At 55.7% G+C, this 25503-nt stretch overlaps 1 protein-coding gene across 1 annotated transcript in view; it reads left to right on the top strand.

Moving 5' to 3' along the window:
• LOC142475165 (dynein heavy chain domain-containing protein 1-like) overlaps positions 1-25503 on the top strand; it is a 100139-nt gene that overhangs the window by 23178 nt on the left and 51458 nt on the right. Inside the window, exons 2-4 of the mRNA XM_075581138.1 lie at positions 1677-1782; positions 10539-11130; positions 21282-21449. Coding sequence (XP_075437253.1) covers positions 1764-1782; positions 10539-11130; positions 21282-21449 — 779 coding nt within the window. The 5' untranslated portion in view covers positions 1677-1763. The remainder of the gene's footprint in view (positions 1-1676; positions 1783-10538; positions 11131-21281; positions 21450-25503) is intronic.

The raw sequence follows: 25503 nt of genomic DNA, 5'->3' as shown, positions 1-25503 counted from the left end.
GTGTATGTGTATGGGTGGGGGAGGTGTGTATGTGTATGGGTGGGGGAGGTGTGTATGTGTATGGGTGGGGGAGGTGTGTATGTGTGTGGGTGGGGGAGGTGTGTATGTGTGAGGGTTGGGGGAAGGTGTGTATGTGTGTGGGATTGGGGAGGTTTGTATGTGTGTGGATTGGGGGAGGTGTGTATGTGTGTGGGATTGGGAGGTGTGTATGTGTGAGGGTGGGGGGAGGTGTGTGTGTGTGGGATTGGGAAGGTGTGCATGTGTGTGGGATTGGGGAGGTGTGTATGTGTGAGGGTGGGGGGAGGTGTGTATGTGTGTGGGATTGGGGAGTGTGTATGTGTGTGGGATTGGGGAGGTGTGTGAGGGTGGGGGGAGGTGTGTATGTGTGGGGGTGGGGAGGTGTGTATGTGTGTGGGATTGGGAAGGTGTGTGTGTTTGTGTGTGGGATTGGGGAGGTGTGTATGTGTGTGGGATTGGGGAGGTGTGTATGAGTGTGGGTTGGGGAGGTGTGTATGTGTGTGGGATTGGGGAGGTGTGTATGTGTGTGGGATTGGGGAGGTGTGTATGTGTGTGTATGTGTGAGGGTGGGGGAGATGTGTATGTGTGAGGGTGGGGGAGGTGTGTTGTGTGAGGGTTGGGGGGAGGTGTGTATGTGTGTGGGTGGGGGGAGTGTGTTTGTGAGAGGGTGGGGGGAGGTGTGTATGTGTGAGGGTGGGGGAGGTGTGTATGTGTGTGGGATTGGGGAGGTGTGTGAGGGTGGGGGGAGGTGTGTATGTGTGAGGGTGGGGGGACGTGTGTATTTGTGTGGGATTTTTGAGTGTGTGTGTGTGTGTGTGTGGGATTGGGGAGGTGTGTATGTGTGTGGGATTGGGGAGGGTGTGTTTGAGTGTGGGATTGGGGAGGTGTGTATGTGTGTGGGATTGGGGAGGTGTGTATGTGTGTGGGATTGGGGAGGTGTGTGTGTGTATGTGTGAGGGTGGGGGAGATGTGTATGTGTGAGGGTGGGGGGAGGTGTGTATAGTGAGTGTTTCCGAGCCCCCCTCCCAGCGCACCACAACTCTTCCCTCCGCGCCACATCCCCCTAGCACAGCGCGCCCACCACCTCCGCCCTCACACCTCCTCCACTGCGCCAACCCGCCCCCCTCCCCAGCGCCCCTCCACAAGACTAACGCAGAGCCCACCCTCGCCCCCTCCCCCCCCCCCACCCGTCCCACCCGACCCACTCGCCCACCCCGCCCAACCGTCCCCATCCCCCCCCCTCCCCTCCCCCCCCTCCCCCTCCACCCCCCCTCCCCCCTCCCCCACCCTCCCCCTCCTCCCCCCCCTCCCCCCCCCCCTCCAACCCCCTCACTCCCCCCTCCCCCTCCTCCCCCTCCCTCCCCCTCCTCCCCACCTCCCTCCCTCCTCCCCTCACCCCCCCTCCCCTCCTCCCCCCCCCTCCCCCCTCCTCCCCCCCTCCCCCTCCTCCTCCTCCCCCCTCCCGTGCGCCTACCTCCCCCTCCGCCCCCTCCCAGCGCGCACACCTCCCCCTCCGCCCCCTCCAGCGCGCACACCTCCCCACTACCGCCCCCTCCCCAGCCGCAGCGCCACCTCCACTCCCGCCGCCCCTCCCAGCGCACACCTCCCCACCTTCGCTGCCTTGGGACATGTCCCTCATCTCTGCTTTGTGTTCCCAGGACGCCCATGTGACCCTGAAATCATCATGACATCTACACAGAGACCAGCGGGAGCCAGGACACGCCTGCCCCCCCCTCCCTACATCCATGACTGCAGCGCACACAGGTAACCAACCTACTGCTCAATGACGTGTCACTGCTCCTTCACACGTACTGACCGCTCCCTGAGAGGTGTCACTGCTCCGTCACACGTACTGACCGCTCCCTGAGAGGTGTCACTGCTCTGTCACATGTACTGACCGCTCCCTGAGAGGTGTCACTGCTCTGTCACACGTACTGACCGCTCCCTGAGAGATGTCACTGCTCTGTCACACGTACTGACCGCTCCCTGGGAGATGTCACTGTTCTGTCGCACGTACTGACCGCTCCCTGAGAGATGTCACTGCTCTGTCACACGTACTGACCTCTCCCTGAGAGATGTCACTGCTCTGTCACATGTACTGACCCGCTCCCTGGGAGATGTCACTGCTCTGTCACATGTACTGACCTCTCCCTGAGAGATGTCACTGCTCTGTCACACGTACTGACCGCTCCCTGGGAGATGTCACTGCTCTGTCACACGTACTGACCCGCCTCCCTGGGGAGATGTCACTGCTCTGTCACATGTACTGACCTCTCCCTGAGAGATGTCACTGCTCTGTCACACGTACTGACCGATCCCTGGGAGATGTCACTGCTCGGTCACACGTACTGACCGCTCCCTGAGAGATGTCACTGCTCTGTCACATGTACTGACCTCTCCCTGAGAGATGTCACTGCTCTGTCACATGTACTGACCGATCCCTGAGAGATGTCACTGCTCTGTCACATGTACTGACCGCTCCCTGAGAGATGTCACTGCTCTGTCACATGTACTGACCGCTCCCTGGGAGATGTCACTGCTCTGTCACATGTACTGACCGCTCCCTGGGAGATGTCACTGCTCTGTCACATGTACTGACCGCTCCCTGAGAGATGTCACTGCTCTGTCACATGTACTGACCGCTCCCTGGGAGATGTCACTGCTCTGTCACATGTACTGACCACTCCCTGGGAGATGTCACTGCTCTGTCACATGTACTGACCTCTCCCTGGGAGATGTCACTGCTCTGTCACATGTACTGACCGCTCCCTGAGAGATGTCACTGCTCTGTCACATGTACTGACCGCTCCCTGGGAGATGTCACTGCTCTGTCACACGTACTGACTGCTCCCTGAGAGATGTCACTGCTCTGTCACACGTACTGACCTCTCCCTGAGAGATGTCACTGCTCTGTCACACGTACTGACCGCTCCCAGGGAGATGTCACTGCTCTGTCACATGTACTGACCGCTCCCCTGAGAGATGTCACTGCTCTGTCACATGTACTGACCGCTCCCTGGGAGATGTCACTGCTCTGTCACACGTATTGACCGCTGCCTGAGAGATGTCACTGCTCTGTCACACGTACTGACCGCTCCCTGGGAGATGTCACTGCTCTGTCACACGTACTGACCGCTCCCCAGGGAGATGTCACTGCTCTGTCACACGTACTGACCGCTCCCTGAGAGATGTCACTGCTCTGTCACATGTACTGACCGATCCCTGGGAGATGTCACTGCTCTGTCACACGTACTGACCGCTCCCTGGGTAGATGTCACTGCTCTGTCACATGTACTGACCGCTCCCTGGAGATGTCACTGCTCTGTCACATGTACTGACCGCTCCCTGAGAGATGTCACTGCTCTGTCACATGTACTGACCGCTCCCTGGGAGATGTCACTGCTCTGTCACATGTACTGACCGCTCCCTGGGAGATGTCACTGCTCTGTCACATGTACTGACCGCTCCCCTGGGAGATGTCACTGCTCTGTCACATGTACTGACCGCTCCCTGGGAGATGTCACTGCTCTGTCACATGTACTGACCGCTCCCTGGGAGATGTCACTGCTCTGTCACATGTACTGACCTCTCCCTGGGAGATGTCACTGCTCTGTCACATGTACTGACCGCTCCCTGGGAGATGTCACTGCTCTGTCACATGTACTGACCGCTCCCAGGAAGATGTCACTGCTCTGTCACATGTTCTGACCGCTCCCTGAGAGATGTCACTGCTCTGTCACATGTACTGACCGCTCCCTGGGAGATGTCACTGCTCTGTCACACGTACTGACCGCTCCCAGGGAGATGTCACTGCTCTGTCACATGTACTGACCGCTCCCTGGGAGATGTCACTGCTCTGTCACACGTACTGACCGCTCCCTGGGAGATGTCACTGCTCTGTCACACGTACTGACCGCTCCTGGGAGATGTCACTGCTCTGTCACACGTACTGACCGCTCCCAGGGAGATGTCACTGCTCTGTCACATGTACTGACCGCTCCCTGGGAGATGTCACTGCTCTGTCACACGTACTGACCGCTCCCTGGGAGATGTCACTGCTCTGTCACATGTACTGACCGCTCCCTGGGAGATGTCACTGCTCTGTCCACATGTACTGACCGCTCCGGAGATGTCACTGCTCTGTCACACGTACTGACCGCTCCCTGGGAGATGTCACTGCTCTGTCACATGTACTGACCGCTCCCAGGGAGATGTCACTGCTCTGTCACACGTACTGACCGCTCCCAGGGAGATGTCACTGCTCTGTCACATGTACTGACCGCTCCCCTGGGAGATGTCACTGCTCTGTCACACGTACTGACCGCTCCCTGGGAGATGTCACTGCTCTGTCACATCGTACTGACCGCTCCCTGGGAGATGTCACTGCTCTGTCACACGTACTGACCGCTCCCTGGGAGATGTCACTGCTCTGTCACACGTACTGACCGCTCCCTGGGAGATGTCACTGCTCTGTCACACGTACTGACCGCTCCCTGGGAGATGTCACTGCTCTGTCACACGTACTGACCGCTCCCTGGGAGATGTCACTGCTCTGTCACACGTACTGACCGCTCCCTGGGAGATGTCACTTGCTCTGTCACACGTACTGACCGCTCCCTGGGAGATGTCACTGCTCTGTCACACGTACTGACCGCTCCCAGGGAGATGTCACTGCTCTGTCACATGTACTGACCTCTCCCTGGGAGATGTCACTGCTCTGTCACATGTACTGACCGCTCCCTGGGAGATGTCACTGCTCTGTCACATGTACTGACCGCTCCCAGGAAGATGTCACTGCTCTGTCACATGTTCTGACCGCTCCCTGAGAGATGTCACTGCTCTGTCACATGTACTGACCGCTCCCTGGGAGATGTCACTGCTCTGTCACACGTACTGACCGCTCCCTGGGAGATGTCACTGCTCTGTCACATGTACTGACCGCTCCCAGGAAGATGTCACTGCTCTGTCACATGTTCTGACCGCTCCCTGAGAGATGTCACTGCTCTGTCACATGTACTGACCGCTCCCTGGGAGATGTCACTGCTCTGTCACACGTACTGACCGCTCCCTGGGAGATGTCACTGCTCTGTCACACGTACTGACCGCTCCCTGGGAGATGTCACTGCTCTGTCACACGTACTGACCGCTCCCAGGGAGATGTCACTGCTCTGTCACATGTACTGACCGCTCCCTGGGAGATGTCACTGCTCTGTCACACGTACTGACCGCTCCCTGGGAGATGTCACTGCTCTGTCACACGTACTGACCGCTCCCTGGGAGATGTCACTGCTCTGTCACACGTACTGACCGCTCCCAGGGAGATGTCACTGCTCTGTCACATGTACTGACCGCTCCCTGGGAGATGTCACTGCTCTGTCACACGTACTGACCGCTCCCTGGGAGATGTCACTGCTCTGTCACATGTACTGACCGCTCCCTGGGAGATGTCACTGCTCTGTCACACGTACTGACCGCTCCCTGGGAGATGTCACTGCTCTGTCACACGTACTGACCGCTCCCTGGGAGATGTCACTGCTCTGTCACACGTACTGACCGCTCCCTGGGAGATGTCACTGCTCTGTCACACGTACTGACCGCTCCCTGGGAGATGTCACTGCTCTGTCACACGTACTGACCGCTCCCTGGGAGATGTCACTGCTCTGTCACACGTACTGACCGCTCCCAGGGAGATGTCACTGCTCTGTCACATGTTCTGACCGCTCCCTGAGAGATGTCACTGCTCTGTCACATGTACTGACCGCTCCCTGGGAGATGTCACTGCTCTGTCACACGTACTGACCGCTCCCAGGGAGATGTCACTGCTCTGTCACACGTACTGACCGCTCCCTGGGAGATGTCACTGCTCTGTCACATGTTCTGACCGCTCCCTGAGAGATGTCACTGCTCTGTCACATGTACTGATCGCTCCCTGGGAGATGTCACTGCTCTGTCACACGTACTGACCGCTCCCAGGGAGATGTCACTGCTCGGTCACACGTACTGACCGCTCCCTGAGAGATGTCACTGCTCTGTCACACGTACTGACCGCTCCCAGGGAGATGTCACTGCTCTGTCACACGTACTGACCGCTCCCTGAGAGATGTCACTGCTCTGTCACACGTACTGACCGCTCCCTGAGAGATGTCACTGCTCTGTCACACGTACTGACCGCTCCCTGAGAGATGTCACTGCTCTGTCACACGTACTGACCGCTCCCTGGGAGATGTCACTGCTCTGTCACACGTACTGACCGCTCCCTGGGAGATGTCACTGCTCTGTCACACGTACTGACCGCTCCCAGGGAGATGTCACTGCTCTGTCACACGTACTGACCGATCCCTGGGAGATGTCACTGCTCTGTCACACGTACTGACCGCTCCCAGGGAGATGTCACTGCTCTGTCACACGTACTGACCGCTCCCTGGGAGATGTCACTGCTCTGTCACATGTACTGACCGCTCCCTGGGAGATGTCACTGCTCTGTCACATGTACTGACCTCTCCCTTGGAGATGTCACTGCTCTGTCACATGTACTGACCGCTCCCTGGGAGATGTCACTGGTCTGTCACATGTACTGACCGCTCCCTGGGAGATGTCACTGCTCTGTCACATGTACTGACCTCTCCCTGGGAGATGTCACTGCTCTGTCACATGTACTGACCGCTCCCTGGGAGATGTCACTGCTCTGTCACATGTACTGACCGCTCCCAGGAAGATGTCACTGCTCTGTCACATGTTCTGACCGCTCCCTGAGAGATGTCACTGCTCTGTCACATGTACTGACCGCTCCCTGGGAGATGTCACTGCTCTGTCACACGTACTGACCGCTCCCAGGGAGATGTCACTGCTCTGTCACATGTACTGACCGCTCCCTGGGAGATGTCACTGCTCTGTCACACGTACTGACCGCTCCCTGGGAGATGTCACTGCTCTGTCACACGTACTGACCGCTCCCTGGGAGATGTCACTGCTCTGTCACACGTACTGACCGCTCCCTGGGAGATGTCACTGCTCTGTCACACGTACTGACCGCTCCCTGGGAGATGTCACTGCTCTGTCACATGTACTGACCGCTCCCTGGGAGATGTCACTGCTCTGTCACACGTACTGACCGCTCCCTGGGAGATGTCACTGCTCTGTCACACGTACTGACCGCTCCCTGGGAGATGTCACTGCTCTGTCACACGTACTGACCGCTCCCTGGGAGATGTCACTGCTCTGTCACACGTACTGACCGCTCCCTGGGAGATGTCACTGCTCTGTCACACGTACTGACCGCTCCCTGGGAGATGTCACTGCTCTGTCACACGTACTGACCGCTCCCAGGGAGATGTCACTGCTCTGTCACATGTTCTGACCGCTCCCTGAGAGATGTCACTGCTCTGTCACATGTACTGACCGCTCCCTGGGAGATGTCACTGCTCTGTCACACGTACTGACCGCTCCCAGGGAGATGTCACTGCTCTGTCACACGTACTGACCGCTCCCTGGGAGATGTCACTGCTCTGTCACACGTACTGACCGCTCCCAGGGAGATGTCACTGCTCTGTCACATGTACTGACCGCTCCCTGGGAGATGTCACTGCTCTGTCACACGTACTGACCGCTCCCTGGGAGATGTCACTGCTCTGTCACATGTACTGACCGCTCCCTGGGAGATGTCACTGCTCTGTCACACGTACTGACCGCTCCCTGGGAGATGTCACTGCTCTGTCACACGTACTGACCGCTCCCTGGGAGATGTCACTGCTCTGTCACACGTACTGACCGCTCCCTGGGAGATGTCACTGCTCTGTCACACGTACTGACCGCTCCCTGGGAGATGTCACTGCTCTGTCACACGTACTGACCGCTCCCTGGGAGATGTCACTGCTCTGTCACACGTACTGACCGCTCCCAGGGAGATGTCACTGCTCTGTCACATGTTCTGACCGCTCCCTGAGAGATGTCACTGCTCTGTCACATGTACTGACCGCTCCCTGGGAGATGTCACTGCTCTGTCACACGTACTGACCGCTCCCAGGGAGATGTCACTGCTCTGTCACACGTACTGACCGCTCCCTGGGAGATGTCACTGCTCTGTCACATGTTCTGACCGCTCCCTGAGAGATGTCACTGCTCTGTCACATGTACTGATCGCTCCCTGGGAGATGTCACTGCTCTGTCACACGTACTGACCGCTCCCAGGGAGATGTCACTGCTCGGTCACACGTACTGACCGCTCCCTGAGAGATGTCACTGCTCTGTCACACGTACTGACCGCTCCCAGGGAGATGTCACTGCTCTGTCACACGTACTGACCGCTCCCTGAGAGATGTCACTGCTCTGTCACACGTACTGACCGCTCCCTGAGAGATGTCACTGCTCTGTCACACGTACTGACCGCTCCCTGAGAGATGTCACTGCTCTGTCACACGTACTGACCGCTCCCTGGGAGATGTCACTGCTCTGTCACACGTACTGACCGCTCCCTGGGAGATGTCACTGCTCTGTCACACGTACTGACCGCTCCCAGGGAGATGTCACTGCTCTGTCACACGTACTGACCGATCCCTGGGAGATGTCACTGCTCTGTCACACGTACTGACCGCTCCCAGGGAGATGTCACTGCTCTGTCACACGTACTGACCGCTCCCTGGGAGATGTCACTGCTCTGTCACATGTACTGACCGCTCCCTGGGAGATGTCACTGCTCTGTCACATGTACTGACCTCCTCCCTTGGAGATGTCACTGCTCTGTCACATGTACTGACCGCTCCCTGGGAGATGTCACTGGTCTGTCACATGTACTGACCGCTCCCTGGGAGATGTCACTGCTCTGTCACATGTACTGACCTCTCCCTGGGAGATGTCACTGCTCTGTCACATGTACTGACCGCTCCCTGGGAGATGTCACTGCTCTGTCACATGTACTGACCGCTCCCAGGAAGATGTCACTGCTCTGTCACATGTTCTGACCGCTCCCTGAGAGATGTCACTGCTCTGTCACATGTACTGACCGCTCCCTGGGAGATGTCACTGCTCTGTCACACGTACTGACCGCTCCCAGGGAGATGTCACTGCTCTGTCACATGTACTGACCGCTCCCTGGGAGATGTCACTGCTCTGTCACACGTACTGACCGCTCCCTGGGAGATGTCACTGCTCTGTCACACGTACTGACCGCTCCCTGGGAGATGTCACTGCTCTGTCACACGTACTGACCGCTTCCCAGGGAGATGTCACTGCTCTGTCACATGTACTGACCGCTCCCTGGGAGATGTCACTGCTCTGTCACACGTACTGACCGCTCCCTGGGAGATGTCACTGCTCTGTCACATGTACTGACCGCTCCCTGGGAGATGTCACTGCTCTGTCACACGTACTGACCGCTCCCTGGGAGATGTCACTGCTCTGTCACACGTACTGACCGCTCCCTGGGAGATGTCACTGCTCTGTCACACGTACTGACCGCTCCCTGGGAGATGTCACTGCTCTGTCACACGTACTGACCGCTCCCTGGGAGATGTCACTGCTCTGTCACACGTACTGACCGCTTCCCTGGGAGATGTCACTGCTCTGTCACACGTACTGACCGCTCCCAGGGAGATGTCACTGCTCTGTCACATGTTCTGACCGCTCCCTGAGAGATGTCACTGCTCTGTCACATGTACTGACCGCTCCCTGGGAGATGTCACTGCTCTGTCACACGTACTGACCGCTCCCAGGGAGATGTCACTGCTCTGTCACACGTACTGACCGCTCCCTGGGAGATGTCACTGCTCTGTCACATGTTCTGACCGCTCCCTGAGAGATGTCACTGCTCTGTCACATGTACTGACCGCTCCCTGGGAGATGTCACTGCTCTGTCACACGTACTGACCGCTCCCAGGGAGATGTCACTGCTCGGTCACACGTACTGACCGCTCCCTGAGAGATGTCACTGCTCTGTCACACGTACTGACCGCTCCCAGGGAGATGTCACTGCTCTGTCACACGTACTGACCGCTCCCTGAGAGATGTCACTGCTCTGTCACACGTACTGACCGCTCCCTGAGAGATGTCACTGCTCTGTCACACGTACTGACCGCTCCCTGAGAGATGTCACTGCTCTGTCACACGTACTGACCGCTCCCTGAGAGATGTCACTGCTCTGTCACACGTACTGACCGCTCCCTGGGAGATGTCACTGCTCTGTCACACGTACTGACCGCTCCCTGGGAGATGTCACTGCTCTGTCACACGTACTGACCGCTCCCAGGGAGATGTCACTGCTCTGTCACACGTACTGACCGATCCCTGGGAGATGTCACTGCTCTGTCACACGTACTGACCGCTCCCAGGGAGATGTCACTGCTCTGTCACACGTACTGACCGCTCCCTGGGAGATGTCACTGTTCTGTCACATGTACTGACCGCTCCCTGGGAGATGTCACTGCTCTGTCACATGGATAACAGTATAGAGGATCCCTATTTGTACAGACGTAGATCTCTCTCTCTGCGCTAAGTGAATCCCACGCACCGTGTCTTCTCCCTTGTAGGGCCTCGGTACACAGTTGGCGGTTTGAGTGCGGCGTTTTCGGGTCAGTCCGTGGCTGGGTGTTGGTCACGGGGACGGCGCCTGTGTCAGCAGCTGGCTGCTTCGGGCCACGCTTCTCCACATGACGTTGAACTCCTGGCTGAAGAGATAGTGAGGTTTGTGTCAGGCGCCGCTCACGGCTCGGTCCCTGGATGGTGGTTGGAGCTGCTGGAAGTCCTGAATCTCCTGCACCCGTTCCGGGACCTCCTGGCGTGTCAGCGAGGGGTGCTCCTGCCAGCTTTATTGCGGCTGCACTGCGTGTACGAGCGGCGGCGTGTCCAGCTGAGTGACCTGGATGTCCCTGGTGCGCTGCGAGCTGCCTTCCTCCCCGACTGCTCGACACTTTTCTACCTTTCTCGTGATGGAAAGGACCCCTCAAAGCCCGGCCTGTCCCCCCTGAACCTGCGAGAGCTGCCCCACTGTGTGGGGGACGTGGGGGCTAAGCTGGCGGGCGCTGAGTCTGTGTGGAGATGCAGCCGTGGGGGCACCGCGCTGGCACTGAGAACCGACCTGCCACTGGAACTTCTACCAGACCTTACACACAAGCCCTACAGGTGCGAAGCTGTAACCGCTCTGCCACTGTCTCTGTGTGTGTCCCTGGGGCACTGTGCTCTCTCACTTCTCCTGCAGTCCTGTCTCTGCTCTGCCACTGTCTCTGTGTGTGTCCCTGGGACACTGTGCTCTCTCACTTCTCCTGCAGTCCTGTCTCTGCTCTGCCACTGTCTCTGTGTGTGTCCCTGGGGCACTGTGCTCTCTCACTTCTCCTGCAGTCCTGTCTCTGCTCTGCCACTGTCTCTGTGTGTGTCCCTGGGGCACTGTGCTCTCTCACTTCTCCTGCAGTCCTGTCTCTGCTCTGCCACTGTCTCTGTGTGTGTCCCTGGGGCACTGTGCTCTCTCACTTCTCCTGCAGTCCTGTCTCTGCTCTGCCACTGTCTCTGTGTGTGTCCCTGGGGCACTGTGCTCTCTCACTTCTCCTGCAGTCCTGTCTCTGCTCTGCCCTGTCTCTGTGTGTGTCCCTGGGGCACTGTGCTCTCTCACTTCTCCTGCAGTCCTGTCTCTGCTCTGCCACTGTCTCTGTGTGTGTCCCTGGGGCACTGTGCTCTCTCACTTCTCCTGCAGTCCTGTCTCTGCTCTGCCACTGTCTCTGTGTGTGTCCCTGGGACACTGTGCTCTCTCACTTCTCCTGCAGTCCTGTCTCTGCTCTGCCACTGTCTCTGTGTGTGTCCCTGGGGCACTGTGCTCTCTCACTTCTCCTGCAGTCCTGTCTCTGCTCTGCCACTGTCTCTGTGTGTGTCCCTGGGGCACTGTGCTCTCTCACTTCTCCTGCAGTCCTGTCTCTGCTCTGCCACTGTCTCTGTGTGTGTCCCTGGGGCACTGTGCTCTCTCACTTCTCCTGCTGTCCTGTCTCTGCTCTGCCACTGTCTCTGTGTGTGTCCCTGGGGCACTGTGCTCTCTCACTTCTCCTGCAGTCCTGTCTCTGCTCTGCCACTGTCTCTGTGTGTGTCCCTGGGGCACTGTGCTCTCTCACTTCTCCTGCAGTCCTGTCTCTGCTCTGCCACTGTCTCTGTGTGTGTCCCTGGGACACTGTGCTCTCTCACTTCTCCTGCAGTCCTGTCTCTGCTCTGCCACTGTCTCTGTGTGTGTCCCTGGGACACTGTGCTCTCTCACTTCTCCTGCAGTCCTGTCTCTGCTCTGCCACTGTCTCTGTGTGTGTCCCTGGGGCACTGTGCTCTCTCACTTCTCCTGCAGTCCTTTCTCTGCTCTGCCACTGTCTCTGTGTGTGTCCCTGGGGCACTGTGCTCTCTCACTTCTCCTGCAGTCCTGTCTCTGCTCTGCCACTGTCTCTGTGTGTGTCCCTGGGGCACTGTGCTCTCTCACTTCTCCTGCAGTCCTGTCTCTGCTCTGCCACTGTCTCTGTGTGTGTCCCTGGGGCACTGTGCTCTCTCACTTCTCCTGCAGTCCTGTCTCTGCTCTGCCACTGTCTCTGTGTGTGTCCCTAGGGCACTGTGCTCTCTCACTTCTCCTGCAGTCCTGTCTCTGCTCTGCCACTGTCTCTGTGTGTGTCCCTGGGGCACTGTGCTCTCTCACTTCTCCTGCAGTCCTGTCTCTGCTCTGCCACTGTCTCTGTGTGTGTCCCTGGGGCACTGTGCTCTCTCACTTCTCCTGCAGTCCTGTCTCTGCTCTGCCACTGTCTCTGTGTGTGTCCCTGGGGCACTGTGCTCTCTCACTTCTCCTGCAGTCCTGTCTCTGCTCTGCCACTGTCTCTGTGTGTGTCCCTGGGGCACTGTGCTCTCTCACTTCTCCTGCAGTCCTGTCTCTGCTCTGCCACTGTCTCTGTGTGTGTCCCTGGGGCACTGTGCTCTCTCACTTCTCCTGCAGTCCTGTCTCTGCTCTGCCACTGTCTCTGTGTGTGTCCCTGGGACACTGTGCTCTCTCACTTCTCCTGCAGTCCTGTCTCTGCTCTGCCACTGTCTCTGTGTGTGTCCCTGGGACACTGTGCTCTCTCACTTCTCCTGCAGTCCTGTCTCTGCTCTGCCACTGTCTCTGTATGTGTCCCTGGGGCACTGTGCTCTCTCACTTCTCCTGCAGTCCTTTCTCTGCTCTGCCACTGTCTCTGTGTGTGTCCCTGGGGCACTGTGCTCTCTCACTTCTCCTGCAGTCCTGTCTCTGCTCTGCCACTGTCTCTGTGTGTGTCCCTGGGGCACTGTGCTCTCTCACTTCTCCTGCAGTCCTGTCTCTGCTCTGCCACTGTCTCTGTGTGTGTCCCTGGGGCACTGTGCTCTCTCACTTCTCCTGCAGTCCTGTCTCTGCTCTGCCACTGTCTCTGTGTGTGTCCCTGGGGCACTGTGCTCTCTCACTTCTCCTGCAGTCCTGTCTCTGCTCTGCCACTGTCTCTGTGTGTGTCCCTGGGACACTGTGCTCTCTCACTTCTCCTGCAGTCCTGTCTCTGCTCTGCCACTGTCTCTGTGTGTGTCCCTGGGACACTGTGCTCTCTCACTTCTCCTGCAGTCCTGTCTCTGCTCTGCCACTGTCTCTGTGTGTGTCCCTGGGGCACTGTGCTCTCTCACTTCTCCTGCAGTCCTTTCTCTGCTCTGCCACTGTCTCTGTGTGTGTCCCTGGGGCACTGTGCTCTCTCACTTCTCCTGCAGTCCTGTCTCTGCTCTGCCACTGTCTCTGTGTGTGTCCCTGGGGCACTGTGCTCTCTCACTTCTCCTGCAGTCCTGTCTCTGCTCTGCCACTGTCTCTGTGTGTGTCCCTGGGACACTGTGCTCTCTCACTTCTCCTGCAGTCCTTTCTCTGCTCTGCCACTGTCTCTGTGTGTGTCCCTGGGGCACTGTGCTCTCTCACTTCTCCTGCAGTCCTTTCTCTGCTCTGCCACTGTCTCTGTGTGTGTCCCTGGGGCACTGTGCGCTCTCACTTCTCCTGCAGTCCTGTCTCTGCTCTGCCACTGTCTCTGTGTGTGTCCCTGGGGCACTGTGCTCTCTCACTTCTCCTGCAGTCCTTTCTCTGCTCTGCCACTGTCTCTGTGTGTGTCCCTGGGGCACTGTGCTCTCTCACTTCTCCTGCAGTACTGTCTCTGCTCTGCCACTGTCTCTGTGTGTGTCCCTGGGGCACTGTGCTCTCTCACTTCTCCTGCAGTCCTGTCTCTGCTCTGCCACTGTCTCTGTGTGTGTCCCTGGGACACTGTGCTCTCTCACTTCTCCTGCAGTCCTTTCTCTGCTCTGCCACTGTCTCTGTGTGTGTCCCTGGGGCACTGTGCTCTCTCACTTCTCCTGCAGTCCTTTCTCTGCTCTGCCACTGTCTCTGTGTGTGTCCCTGGGGCACTGTGCTCTCTCACTTCTCCTGCAGTCCTGTCTCTGCTCTGCCACTGTCTCTGTGTGTGTCCCTGGACACTGTGCTCTCTCACTTCTCCTGCAGTCCTTTCTCTGCTCTGCCACTGTCTATGTGTGTGTCCCTGGGGCACTGTGCTCTCTCACTTCTCCTGCAGTCCTTTCTCTGCTCTGCCACTGTCTCTGTGTGTGTCCCTGGGGCACTGTGCTCTCTCACTTCTCCTGCAGTCCTGTCTCTGCTCTGCCACTGTCTCTGTGTGTGTCCCTGGGGCACTGTGCTCTCTCACTTCTCCTGCAGTCCTTTCTCTGCTCTGCCACTGTCTCTGTGTGTGTCCCTGGGGCACTGTGCTCTCTCACTTCTCCTGCAGTCCTTTCTCTGCTCTGCCACTGTCTCTGTGTGTGTCCCTGGGGCACTGTGCTCTCTCACTTCTCCTGCAGTCCTGTCTCTGCTCTGCCACTGTCTCTGTGTGTGTCCCTGGGGCACTGTGCTCTCTCACTTCTCCTGCAGTCCTTTCTCTGCTCTGCCACTGTCTCTGTGTGTGTCCCTGGGGCACTGTGCTCTCTCACTTCTCCTGCAGTCCTTTCTCTGCTCTGCCACTGTCTCTGTGTGTGTCCCTGGGGCACTGTGCTCTCTCACTTCTCCTGCAGTCCTTTCTCTGCTCTGCCACTGTCTCTGTGTGTGTCCCTGGGGCACTGTGCTCTCTCACTTCTCCTGCAGTCCTGTCTCTGCTCTGCCACTGTCTCTGTGTGTGTCCCTGGGGCACTGTGCTCTCTCACTTCTCCTGCAGTCCTGTCTCTGCTCTGCCACTGTCTCTGTGTGTGTCCCTGGGACACTGTGCTCTCTCACTTCTCCTGCAGTCCTGTCTCTGCTCTGCCACTGTCTCTGTGTGTGTCCCTGGGACACTGTGCTCTCTCACTTCTCCTGCAGTCCTTTCTCTGCTCTGCCACTGTCTCTGTGTGTGTCCCTGGGGCACTGTGCTCTCTCACTTCTCCTGCAGTCCTGTCTCTGCTCTGCCACTGTCTCTGTGTGTGTCCCTGGGGCACTGTGCTCTCTCACTTCTCCTGCAGTCCTGTCTCTGCTCTGCCACTGTCTCTGTGTGTGTCCCTGGGGCACTGTGCTCTCTTACTTCTCCTGCAGTCCTGTCTCTGCTCTGCCACTGTCTCTGTGTGTGTCCCTGGGACACTGTGCTCTCTCACTTCTCCTGCAGTCCTGTCTCTGCTCTGCCACTGTCTCTGTGTGTGTCCCTGGGACACTGTGCTCTCTCACTTCTCCTGCAGTGCTTTCTCTGCTCTGCCACTGTCTCTGTGTGTGTCCCTGTGACACTGTGCTCTCTCACTTCTCCTGCAGTCCTGTCTCTGCTCTGCCACTGTCTCTGTGTGTGTCCCTGGGGCACTGTGCTCTCTCACTTCTCCTGCAGTCCTGTCTCTGCTCTGCCACTGTCTCTGTGTGTGTCCCTGGGACACTGTGCTCTCTCACTTCTCCTGCAGTCCTGTCTCTGCTCTGCCACTGTCTCTGTGTGTGTCCCTGGGGCACTGTGCTCTCTCACTTCTCCTGCAGTCCTGTCTCTGCTCTGCCACTGTCTCTGTGTGTGTCCCTGGACACTGTGCTCTCTCACTTCTCCTGCAGTCCTTTCTCTGCTCTGCCACTGTCTCTGTGTGTGTCCCTGGGGCACTGTGCTCTCTCACTTCTCCTGCAGTCCTTTCTCTGCTCTGCCACTGTGTCTGTGTGTGTCCCTGGGGCACTGTGCTCTCTCACTTCTCCTGCAGTCCTGTCTCTGCTCTGCCACTGTCTCTGTGTGTGTCCCTGGGGCACTGTGCTCTCTCACTTCTCCTGCAGTCCTTTCTCTGCTCTGCCACTGTGTCTGTGTGTGTCCCTGGGGCACTGTGCTCTCTCACTTCTCCTGCAGTCCTTTCTCTGCTCTGCCACTGTCTCTGTGTGTGTCCCTGGGACACTGTGCTCTCTCACTTCTCCTGCAGTCCATTCTGTGCTCTGCCATTGTCTCTGTGTGTGTACCTGGGGCACTGTGCTCTCTCACTTCTCCTGCAGTCCTGTCTCTGCTCTGCCACTGTCTCTGTGTGTGTCCCTGGGGCACTGTGCTCTCTCACTTCTCCTGCAGTCCTGTCTCTGCTCTGCCACTGTCTCTGTGTGTGTCCCTGGGACACTGTGCTCTCTCACTTCTCCTGCAGTCCTGTCTCTGCTCTGCCACTGTCTCTGTGTGTGTCCCTTGGGCACTGTGCTCTCTCACTTCTCCTGCAGTCCTTTCTCTGCTCTGCCACTGTCTCTGTGTGTGTCCCTGGGACACTGTGCTCTCTCACTTCTCCTGCAGTCCTGTCTCTGCTCTGCCACTGTCTCTGTGTGTGTCCCTGGGGCACTGTGCTCTCTCACTTCTCCTGCAGTCCTGTCTCTGCTCTGCCACTGTCTCTGTGTGTGTCCCTGGACACTGTGCTCTCTCACTTCTCCTGCAGTCCTGTCTCTGCTCTGCCACTGTCTCTGTGTGTGTCCCTGGGGCACTGTGCTCTCTCACTTCTCCTGCAGTCCTGTCTCTGCTCTGCCACTGTCTCTGTGTGTGTCCCTGGGACACTGTGCTCTCTCACTTCTCCTGCAGTCCTGTCTCTGCTCTGCCACTGTCTATGTGTGTGTCCCTGGGGCACTGTGCTCTCTCACTTCTCCTGCAGTCCTTTCTCTGCTCTGCCACTGTCTCTGTGTGTGTCCCTGGGGCACTGTGCTCTCTCACTTCTCCTGCAGTCCTGTCTCTGCTCTGCCACTGTCTCTGTGTGTGTCCCTGGGGCACTGTGCTCTCTCACTTCTCCTGCAGTCCTTTCTCTGCTCTGCCACTGTCTCTGTGTGTGTCCCTGGGACACTGTGCTCTCTCACTTCTCCTGCAGTCCTGTCTCTGCTCTGCCACTGTCTCTGTGTGTGTCCCTGGGGCACTGTGCTCTCTCACTTCTCCTGCAGTCCTGTCTCTGCTCTGCCACTGTCTCTGTGTGTGTCCCTGGGGCACTGTGCTCTCTCACTTCTCCTGCAGTCCTGTCTCTGCTCTGCCACTGTCTCTGTGTGTGTCCCTGGGGCACTGTGCTCTCTCACTTCTCCTGCAGTCCTGTCTCTGCTCTGCCACTGTCTCTGTGTGTGTCCCTGGGACACTGTGCTCTCTCACTTGTCCTTCAGACTTGTCTGCTCTGCCACTGTCTCTGTGTGAGTCCCTGGGGCACTGTGCTCTCTCACTTCTCCTGCAGTCCTGTCTCTGCTCTGCCACTGTCTCTGTGTGTGTCCCTGGGACACTGTGCTCTCTCACTTCTCCTGCAGTCCTGTCTCTGCTCTGCCACTGTCTCTGTGTGTGTCCCTGGGACACTGTGCTCTCTCACTTCTCCTGCAGTCCTGTCTCTGCTCTGCCACTGTCTCTGTGTGTGTCCCTGGGACACTGTGCTCTCTCACTTCTCCTGCAGTCCTGTCTCTGCTCTGCCACTGTCTCTGTGTGTGTCCCTGGGTCACTGTGCTCTCTCACTTCTCCTGCAGTCCTGTCTGTGCTCTGCCACTGTCTCTGTGTGTGTCCCTGGGGCACTGTGCTCTCTCACTTCTCCTGCAGTCCTTTCTCTGCTCTGCCACTGTCTCTGTGTGTGTCCCTGGGGCACTGTGCTCTCTCACTTGTCCTTCAGTCCTGTCTCTGCTCTGCCACTGTCTCTGTGTGTGTCCCTGGGACACTGTGCTCTCTCACTTCTCCTGCAGTCCTGTCTCTGCTCTGCCACTGTCTCTGTGTGTGTCCCTGGGTCACTGTGCTCTCTCACTTCTCCTGCAGTCCTGTCTCTGCTCTGCCACTGTCTCTGTGTGTGTCCCTGGGCACTGTGCTCTCTCACTTCTCCTGCAGTCCTTTCTCTGCTCTGCCACTGTCTCTGTGTGTGTCCCTGGGGCACTGTGCTCTCTCACTACTCCTGCAGTCCTTTCTCTGCTCTGCCACTGTCTCTGTGTGTGTCCCTGGGGCACTGTGCTCTCTCACTTCTCCTGCAGTCCTTTCTCTGCTCTGCCACTGTCTCTGTGTGTGTCCCTGGGGCACTGTGCTCTCTCACTTCTCCTGCAGTCCTGTCTCTGCTCTGCCACTGTCTCTGTGTGTGTCCCTGGGGCACTGTGCTCTCTCACTTCTCCTGCAGTCCTTTCTCTGCTCTGCCACTGTCTCTGTGTGTGTCCCTGAGGCACTGTGCTCTCTCACTTCTCCTACAGTCCTGTCTCTGCTCTGCCACTGTCTCTGTGTGTGTCCCTGGGGCACTGTGCTCTCTCACTTCTCCTGCAGTCCTGTCTCTGCTCTGCCACTGTCTCTGTGTGTGTCCCTGGGACACTGTGCTCTCTCACTTCTCCTGCAGTCCTGTCTCTGCTCTGCCACTGTCTCTGTGTGTGTCCCTGGGACACTGTGCTCTCTCACTTCTCCTGCAGTCCTGTCTCTGCTCTGCCACTGTCTCTGTGTGTCTCCCTGGGGCACTGTGCTCTCTCACTTCTCCTGCAGTCCTGTCTCTGCTCTGCCACTGTCTCTGTGTGTGTCCCTGGGGCACTGTGCTCTCTCACTTCTCCTGCAGTCCTTTCTCTGCTCTGCCACTGTGTCTGTGTGTGTCCCTGGGGCACTGTGCTCTCTCACTTCTCCTGCAGTCCTGTCTCTGCTCTGCCACTGTCTCTGTGTGTGTCCCTGGGGCACTGTGCTCTCTCACTTCTCCTGCAGTCCTTTCTCTGCTCTGCCACTGTCTCTGTGTGTGTCCCTGGGGCACTGTGCTCTCTCACTTCTCCTGCAGTCCTGTCTCTGCTCTGCCACTGTCTGTGTGTGTCCCTGGGGCACTGTGCTCTCTCACTTCTCCTGCAGTCCTTTCTCTGCTCTGCCACTGTCTCTGTGTGTGTCCCTGGGACACTGTGCTCTCTCACTTCTCCTGCAGTCCTTTCTCTGCTCTGCCACTGTCTCTGTGTGTGTCCCTGGGGCACTGTGCTCTCTCACTTCTCCTGCAGTCCTGTCTCTGCTCTGCCACTGTCTCTGTGTGTGTCCCTGGGGCACTGTGCTCTCTCACTTCTCCTGCAGTCCTGTCTCTGCTCTGCCACTGTCTTTGTGTGTGTCCCTGGGGCACTGTGCTCTCTCACTTCTCCTGCAGTCCTTTCTCTGCTCTGCCACTGTCTCTGTGTGTGTCCCTGGGACACTGTGCTCTCTCACTTCTCCTGCAGTCCTTTCTCTGCTCTGCCACTGTCTCTGTGTGTGTCCCTGGGGCACTGTGCTCTCTCACTTCTCCTGCAGTCCTGTCTCTGCTCTGCCACTGTCTCTGTGTGTGTCCCTGGGGCACTGTGCTCTCTCACTTCTCCTGCAGTCCATTCTGTGCTCTGCCACTGTCTCTGTGTGTGTCCCTGGGGCACTGTGCTCTCTCACTCGTCCTTCAGTCCATTCTGTGCTCTGCCACTGTCTCTGTGTGTGTCCCTGGGGCACTGTGCTCTCTCACTCGTCCTTCAGTCCATTCTTTGCTCTGCCACTGTCTCTGTGTGTGTCCCTGGGGCACTGTGCTCTCTCACTTCTCCTGCAGTCCTGTCTCTGCTCTGCCACTGTCTCTGTGTGTGTCCCTGGGACACTGTGCTCTCTCACTTCTCCTGCAGTCCTGTCTCTGCTCTGCCACTGTGTCTGTGTGTGTCCCTGGGGCACTGTGCTCTCTCACTTCTCCTGCAGTCCTGTCTCTGCTCTGCCACTGTCTCTGTGTGTGTCCCTGGGGCACTGTGCTCTCTCACTTCTCCTGCAGTCCTGTCTCTGCTCTGCCACTGTCTCTGTGTGTGTCCCTGGGACACTGTGCTCTCTCACTTCTCCTGCAGTCCTTTCTCTGCTCTGCCACTGTCTCTGTGTGTGTCCCTGGGGCACTGTGCTCTCTCACTTCTCCTGCAGTCCTGTCTCTGCTCTGCCACTGTCTCTGTGTGTGTCCCTGTGACACTGTGCTCTCTCACTTCTCCTGCAGTCCTGTCTCTGCTCTGCCACTGTCTCTGTGTGTGTCCCTGGGGCACTGTGCTCTCTCACTTCTCCTGCAGTCCTGTCTCTGCTCTGCCACTGTCTCTGTGTGTGTCCCTGGGGCACTGTGCTCTCTCACTTCTCCTGCAGTCCTGTCTCTGCTCTGCCACTGTCTCTGTGTGTGTCCCTGGGACACTGTGCTCTCTCACTTCTCCTGCAGTCCTTTCTCTGCTCTGCCACTGTGTCTGTGTGTGTCCCTGGGGCACTGTGCTCTCTCACTTCTCCTGCAGTCCTTTCTCTGCTCTGCCACTGTGTCTGTGTGTGTCCCTGGTTCACTGTGCTCTCTCACTTCTCCTGCAGTCCGGTCTCTGCTCTGCCACTGTCTCTGTGTGTGTCCCTGGGGCACTGTGCTCTCTCACTTCTCCTGCAGTCCTTTCTCTGCTCTGCCACTGTCTCTGTGTGTGTCCCTGGGACACTGTGCTCTCTCACTTCTCCTGCAGTCCTGTCTCTGCTCTGCCACTGTCTCTGTGTGTGTCCCTGGGGCACTGTGCTCTCTCACTTCTCCTGCAGTCCTGTCTCTGCTCTGCCACTGTCTCTGTGTGTGTCCCTGGGGCACTGTGCTCTCTCACTTCTCCTGCAGTCCTGTCTCTGCTCTGCCACTGTCTCTGTGTGTGTCCCTGGGGCACTGTGCTCTCTCACTTCTCCTGCAGTCCTTTCTCTGCTCTGCCACTGTCTCTGTGTGTGTCCCTGGGGCACTGTGCTCTCTCACTTCTCCTGCAGTCCTGTCTCTGCTCTGCCACTGTCTCTGTGTGTGTCCCTGGGGCACTGTGCTCTCTCACTTATCCTGCAGTCCTTTCTCTGCTCTGCCACTGTCTCTGTGTGTGTCCCTGGGGCACTGTTCTCACCCTCTCACTGCTCCCTTAGGTCGGTTTCCGCTCTGCCACTGTCCCCCCGGCCCCCCTGTGCAGAGCGTGCAGCGTGGGATGGTGCAGAGCTCACAGGTCTGAGCGCAGCGGAGCTGCTCGTCACATACAGACACCTGGGGAGGTTCCTCTTCCTGTATATGAACAGAGCGGAGGGCTGGCACTGCTGGTAATCACACGCGTGTGCGTTTGTACGTGTGCATGTTTACAGATGTGGCAGGCCGCAATATTCCCAGATACCGCAACATTCTCAGGCTGATGTGTGTTGCAAACGTGTATGTGATCATGTAAATACATGGAGACACACACACAGATAAACATACACACACATGAATGAATGTCTTTATTTATATAGCGCCATTAATGTACTTAGCGCTTCACAGCAGTAATAGTTACAATCATATAAATAAGATATAAATAACACAAAGGGAAGAAGTGCTCAGACATAAAAGTAACATTTAGGAAAGGGAGTCCCTGTTCCGAAGAGCTTACAGTCTAATTGGTTTGTAGGAAGAACGTACAGAGACAGTAGGAGGGCGTTCTGGTAAGTGCGTCTGCAGGGGGCCAAGGTTAATGTACGAAGTGTTAATTATCAGCCATGGAGCTACTCATATGCTTCCTTAAGCAGGTGTGTTTTAAGGTGGGTCTTAAATGTGGATAGAGAGGGTGCTATTTGGATATTGAGGGAAAGGGCATTCCAGAGGTGCGGGGCAGTCAGTGAGAAGGGTTTAAAGCGGGAGAGGGCTTTAGATACAAAGGGGGTAGAGAGAAGACATCCTTGAGCCGAACGCAAGAGCCGGGATGGTGCATAGCGAGAAATTAGGGCTGAGATGTAAGTAGGAGCAGAAGAGTGTAAAGCTTTAAAAGTGAGGAGAAGAATGGAGTGTGAGATGTGGGATTTGATCGGAAGCCAGGAGAGGGATTTCAGGAGGGGAGACGCTCAGACAGATCTAGGAAAGAGTAGAGTGATTCTGGCAGCAGCATTTAGGATAGATTGTAGGGGAGACAGGTGAGAGGCAGGAAGGCCGGACAGCAGGAGGTTACAGTAATCAAGACGGGAGAGAATGAGGGCCTGAGTCAGAGTTTTAGCAGTCGAGTAACAGAGGAAAGGGCATATCTTTGTTATATTGCGGAGGAAAAAGCGACAGGTTTTAGAAACGTTCTGAATGTGAGGGGCGAATGTGAGAGAGGAGTAGAGTGTGACCTCTAGGCAGCGTGCTTGGGCTACTGGGTGAATGATATTACTTCCAACAGTAATGTGGAAGGAGGTAGTTGGGCCAGGTTTGGGAGGGAGTATGAGGAGCTCTGTTTTTGCCATGTTTAGTTTAAGTCAGCGGCTGGCAATCCAGGATGATATAGTTGACAGACATTCAGAAACTTTAGTCTGTACAGCAGGTGTAAAGTCAAGGGTAGAAAAGTAAATTTGTGTGTTGTCAGCATAGAGGTGATATTTGAACCCAAGAGAAGTGATTAGGTCACCTAGAGAGAGTGTGTAGACAGAAAAGAGAAGAGGTCCCAGGACAGAGCCCTGGGGTACCCCCACAGAGAGATCGATAGAGGAGGAGGTGTTTGCAAAAGAGACACTGAAAGTACGATGGGAGAGGTAAGAGGAGATCCAGCAAAGAGCTTTGTTCCGAATACCATGAGTATGGGGAATGTGAAGGAGAAGAGGGTGGTCCACGGTGTCAAATGCTGCAGAGAGGTCAAGTAATATGAGCAGAGTGTAATGACCTCTGTCTTTGGCAGCATGGAGGTCGTCAGTTATTTTAGTGAGGGCTGTTTCCGTGGAGTGAGCAGTGCGGAAGCCAGATTGTAGAGGGTCTAGGAGAGAATAGGTGTTGAGAAAATGGAGCAAGCGAGAGAATACAAGACGTTCAAGGAGTTTAGAGGCAAAAGGCAGGAGGGAGACAGGACGATAGTTAGAAAGACCGGTAGGGTCAAGCTCGCTGTTTTTGAGTAATGGTATGACTGTTGCATGTTTGAAGGAGGATGGAAAGGTTCCAGAGCAGAGGGAGGAGTTAAAAATGTGTGTGAGCGCAGGGATTATAGTAGGAGCAAGAGGTTTTAGGAGATGGGAGGGAATGGGGTCAAGAGGGCAAGTGGTAGAGGGAGAAGAGGCGATCAACAGTGATACATCCTCCTCTGAGACAGAGGAGAAAGAGTCAAGGAAGGCAGGAGGAGAGTTAGGAAGAGGTGTAGGATGAGAGGAAGAAACAGAGGGGATGTTCTTTCGTATGGATTCCACCTTTTCCTTAAAATAGTCAGCAAAGTCCTGAGTGGAGATGGAAGAAGAACAGGCAGCAGAGGGTGGTCTGAGTAGGGAGTCAAAGACAGAAGAGTCGGCGTGGTTTAGACTTGTGCGTGTTGATTAGTGAAGAAAAGTAGGCTTGTTTAGCCTGAGAGAGGGTAGAGTTGAAACAGGACAGTATAAATTTGTAGTGAAGGAAGTCTGCGAGAATGTGAGATTTCCTCCAGAGGCGTTCAGATGAGCGAGTACAGGAGCGCAGCATGCGTGTGTGGGAATTTAGCCAGGGTCTGGGGTTAGAAGGGAGAAGACGGCAGAGAGAAAGCGGGGCATATAGATCGAGAGGAGGATAAGGCAGAGTTGTAGTTCCTGACCAGGTTGTCATTGTCTGGAGCAGAGCTGAGAGAGGAGAGGTGTGACGGTAGCTTTGAGACAGGCTATAATAATACACACCAAATATATAACTGGGTTGAACTGGACGAGACTTAGATATGATAAAATATAATTTATTCCTTGAAAAAGGTGAACACACGAGATATACAAATAACAGACAAAATATGGAAATGATGAAACAGTCATATCTGGACTGGCAGTTCATACAGCAATCTTAATGATCACCAAGACACGAAAAGAAATGAAAGACAATAGCCATAGGCTGAGCCTGGTTCTTATACCATTATTTCCCATTGAACACAACCTAAACCCAGCCCCTCTCATAAATCAGTGGTGAGGTTGACAGTTTTCCTCAGAGTAAAACTCCTCCCACCCAAGGACGTTTAAAAACTGCTTTTCCTATCTAAATAACTTCATAACTTCAGTTCAGTAATACTTACTGGCACGCGAGACATATTAATACATTCCGGCACGCATGACGCTCCCAATAAGACTAAATATTAGTGTAATACTAAAATTAAGAGAGATATTAATATCTGTCTCTTAGGACCTGCTAAACATCAGGTGTCGGTAATCGTTAGTTGCGGCTCGGTCCCACGAATACACATATGTAGCTTTTAGCACGTTCAGCCGAGGACATCTCATAATATTCTTATATTTAATAAGGTAGGTAAATGGTGGACAGACGGCGGTCACTGCTCCTCTGAAAAAACTCTCCAACCAGGCGTAAAAAACAAAAAAACTTTATTGCATCAAAACGAACATCCACATGTCAATGACACTCTGACGCGTTTCGTTCTGGGAACAGAACTTTATCAAAGAGTGCCTTCTACTCCGTAATCCCCCCTATAAGTAGACCATAAATGATCCTCACTGGCTGAACAACGTCACGTGTAAACACTCCCACCGGTGAACCAAGTGCCAATAAGATTTGAGACAAATCGGCATTCAAGGGGGGGCGTAGGGACACTAACAATAAACAAATAGTGCAACAATATAAACTTATTGCTGATACAACATAATACAAAATAGAGACATACTGATTAGTGACAAACGGAGTTAAAAGTATAATTCACTTTACTAGGTGTCTCAAGTGTATCCCTTAGGGAAAAAAAAAGCTAGGTAGTCAAAAAATGCTTTAGCTCCCAATCTATATTTATACCAGTGGGATAAAGTGTGCCTAAGGTGTGGATCCAAAACATCTCCTGTCTATTGAGTCTATTAACCCTATCACCTCCTCTCGGGTGACACGGTACATGTTCAATTCCACAGAATGAAAAATTCGCTATACCTCCCTTAGGACAAAGGCTGAAATGTCTGGGAACTGGATGAACACTATCACATTTCTTGATAAGCCTCACATGTTCTGCTATTCTGGTCTTTAAAGGTCTGGTGGTTCGACCCACATAAGACTTCTTACACCCACATGACAGCATGTAAATCACATAACTACTATTGCAGTTAATGAAGCTCGTAATCTTACTCTTCTTCTTATCAACATCACGCATAATAGTTTTAGTGGGCTGGGCATAGCGGCACATAGAACAGTGACCACATGAAAAGAACCCTTGAGGTATATTTCGAA

The sequence above is a fragment of the Ascaphus truei genome, unplaced genomic scaffold (assembly GCF_040206685.1).
Source record: "Ascaphus truei isolate aAscTru1 unplaced genomic scaffold, aAscTru1.hap1 HAP1_SCAFFOLD_1075, whole genome shotgun sequence".
Classification (NCBI taxonomy): Eukaryota; Metazoa; Chordata; class Amphibia; order Anura; family Ascaphidae; genus Ascaphus; species Ascaphus truei.
The sequence above is the reverse complement of the archived record's forward strand: the minus strand, read 5'-3'. Positions and strand labels throughout refer to the sequence as shown.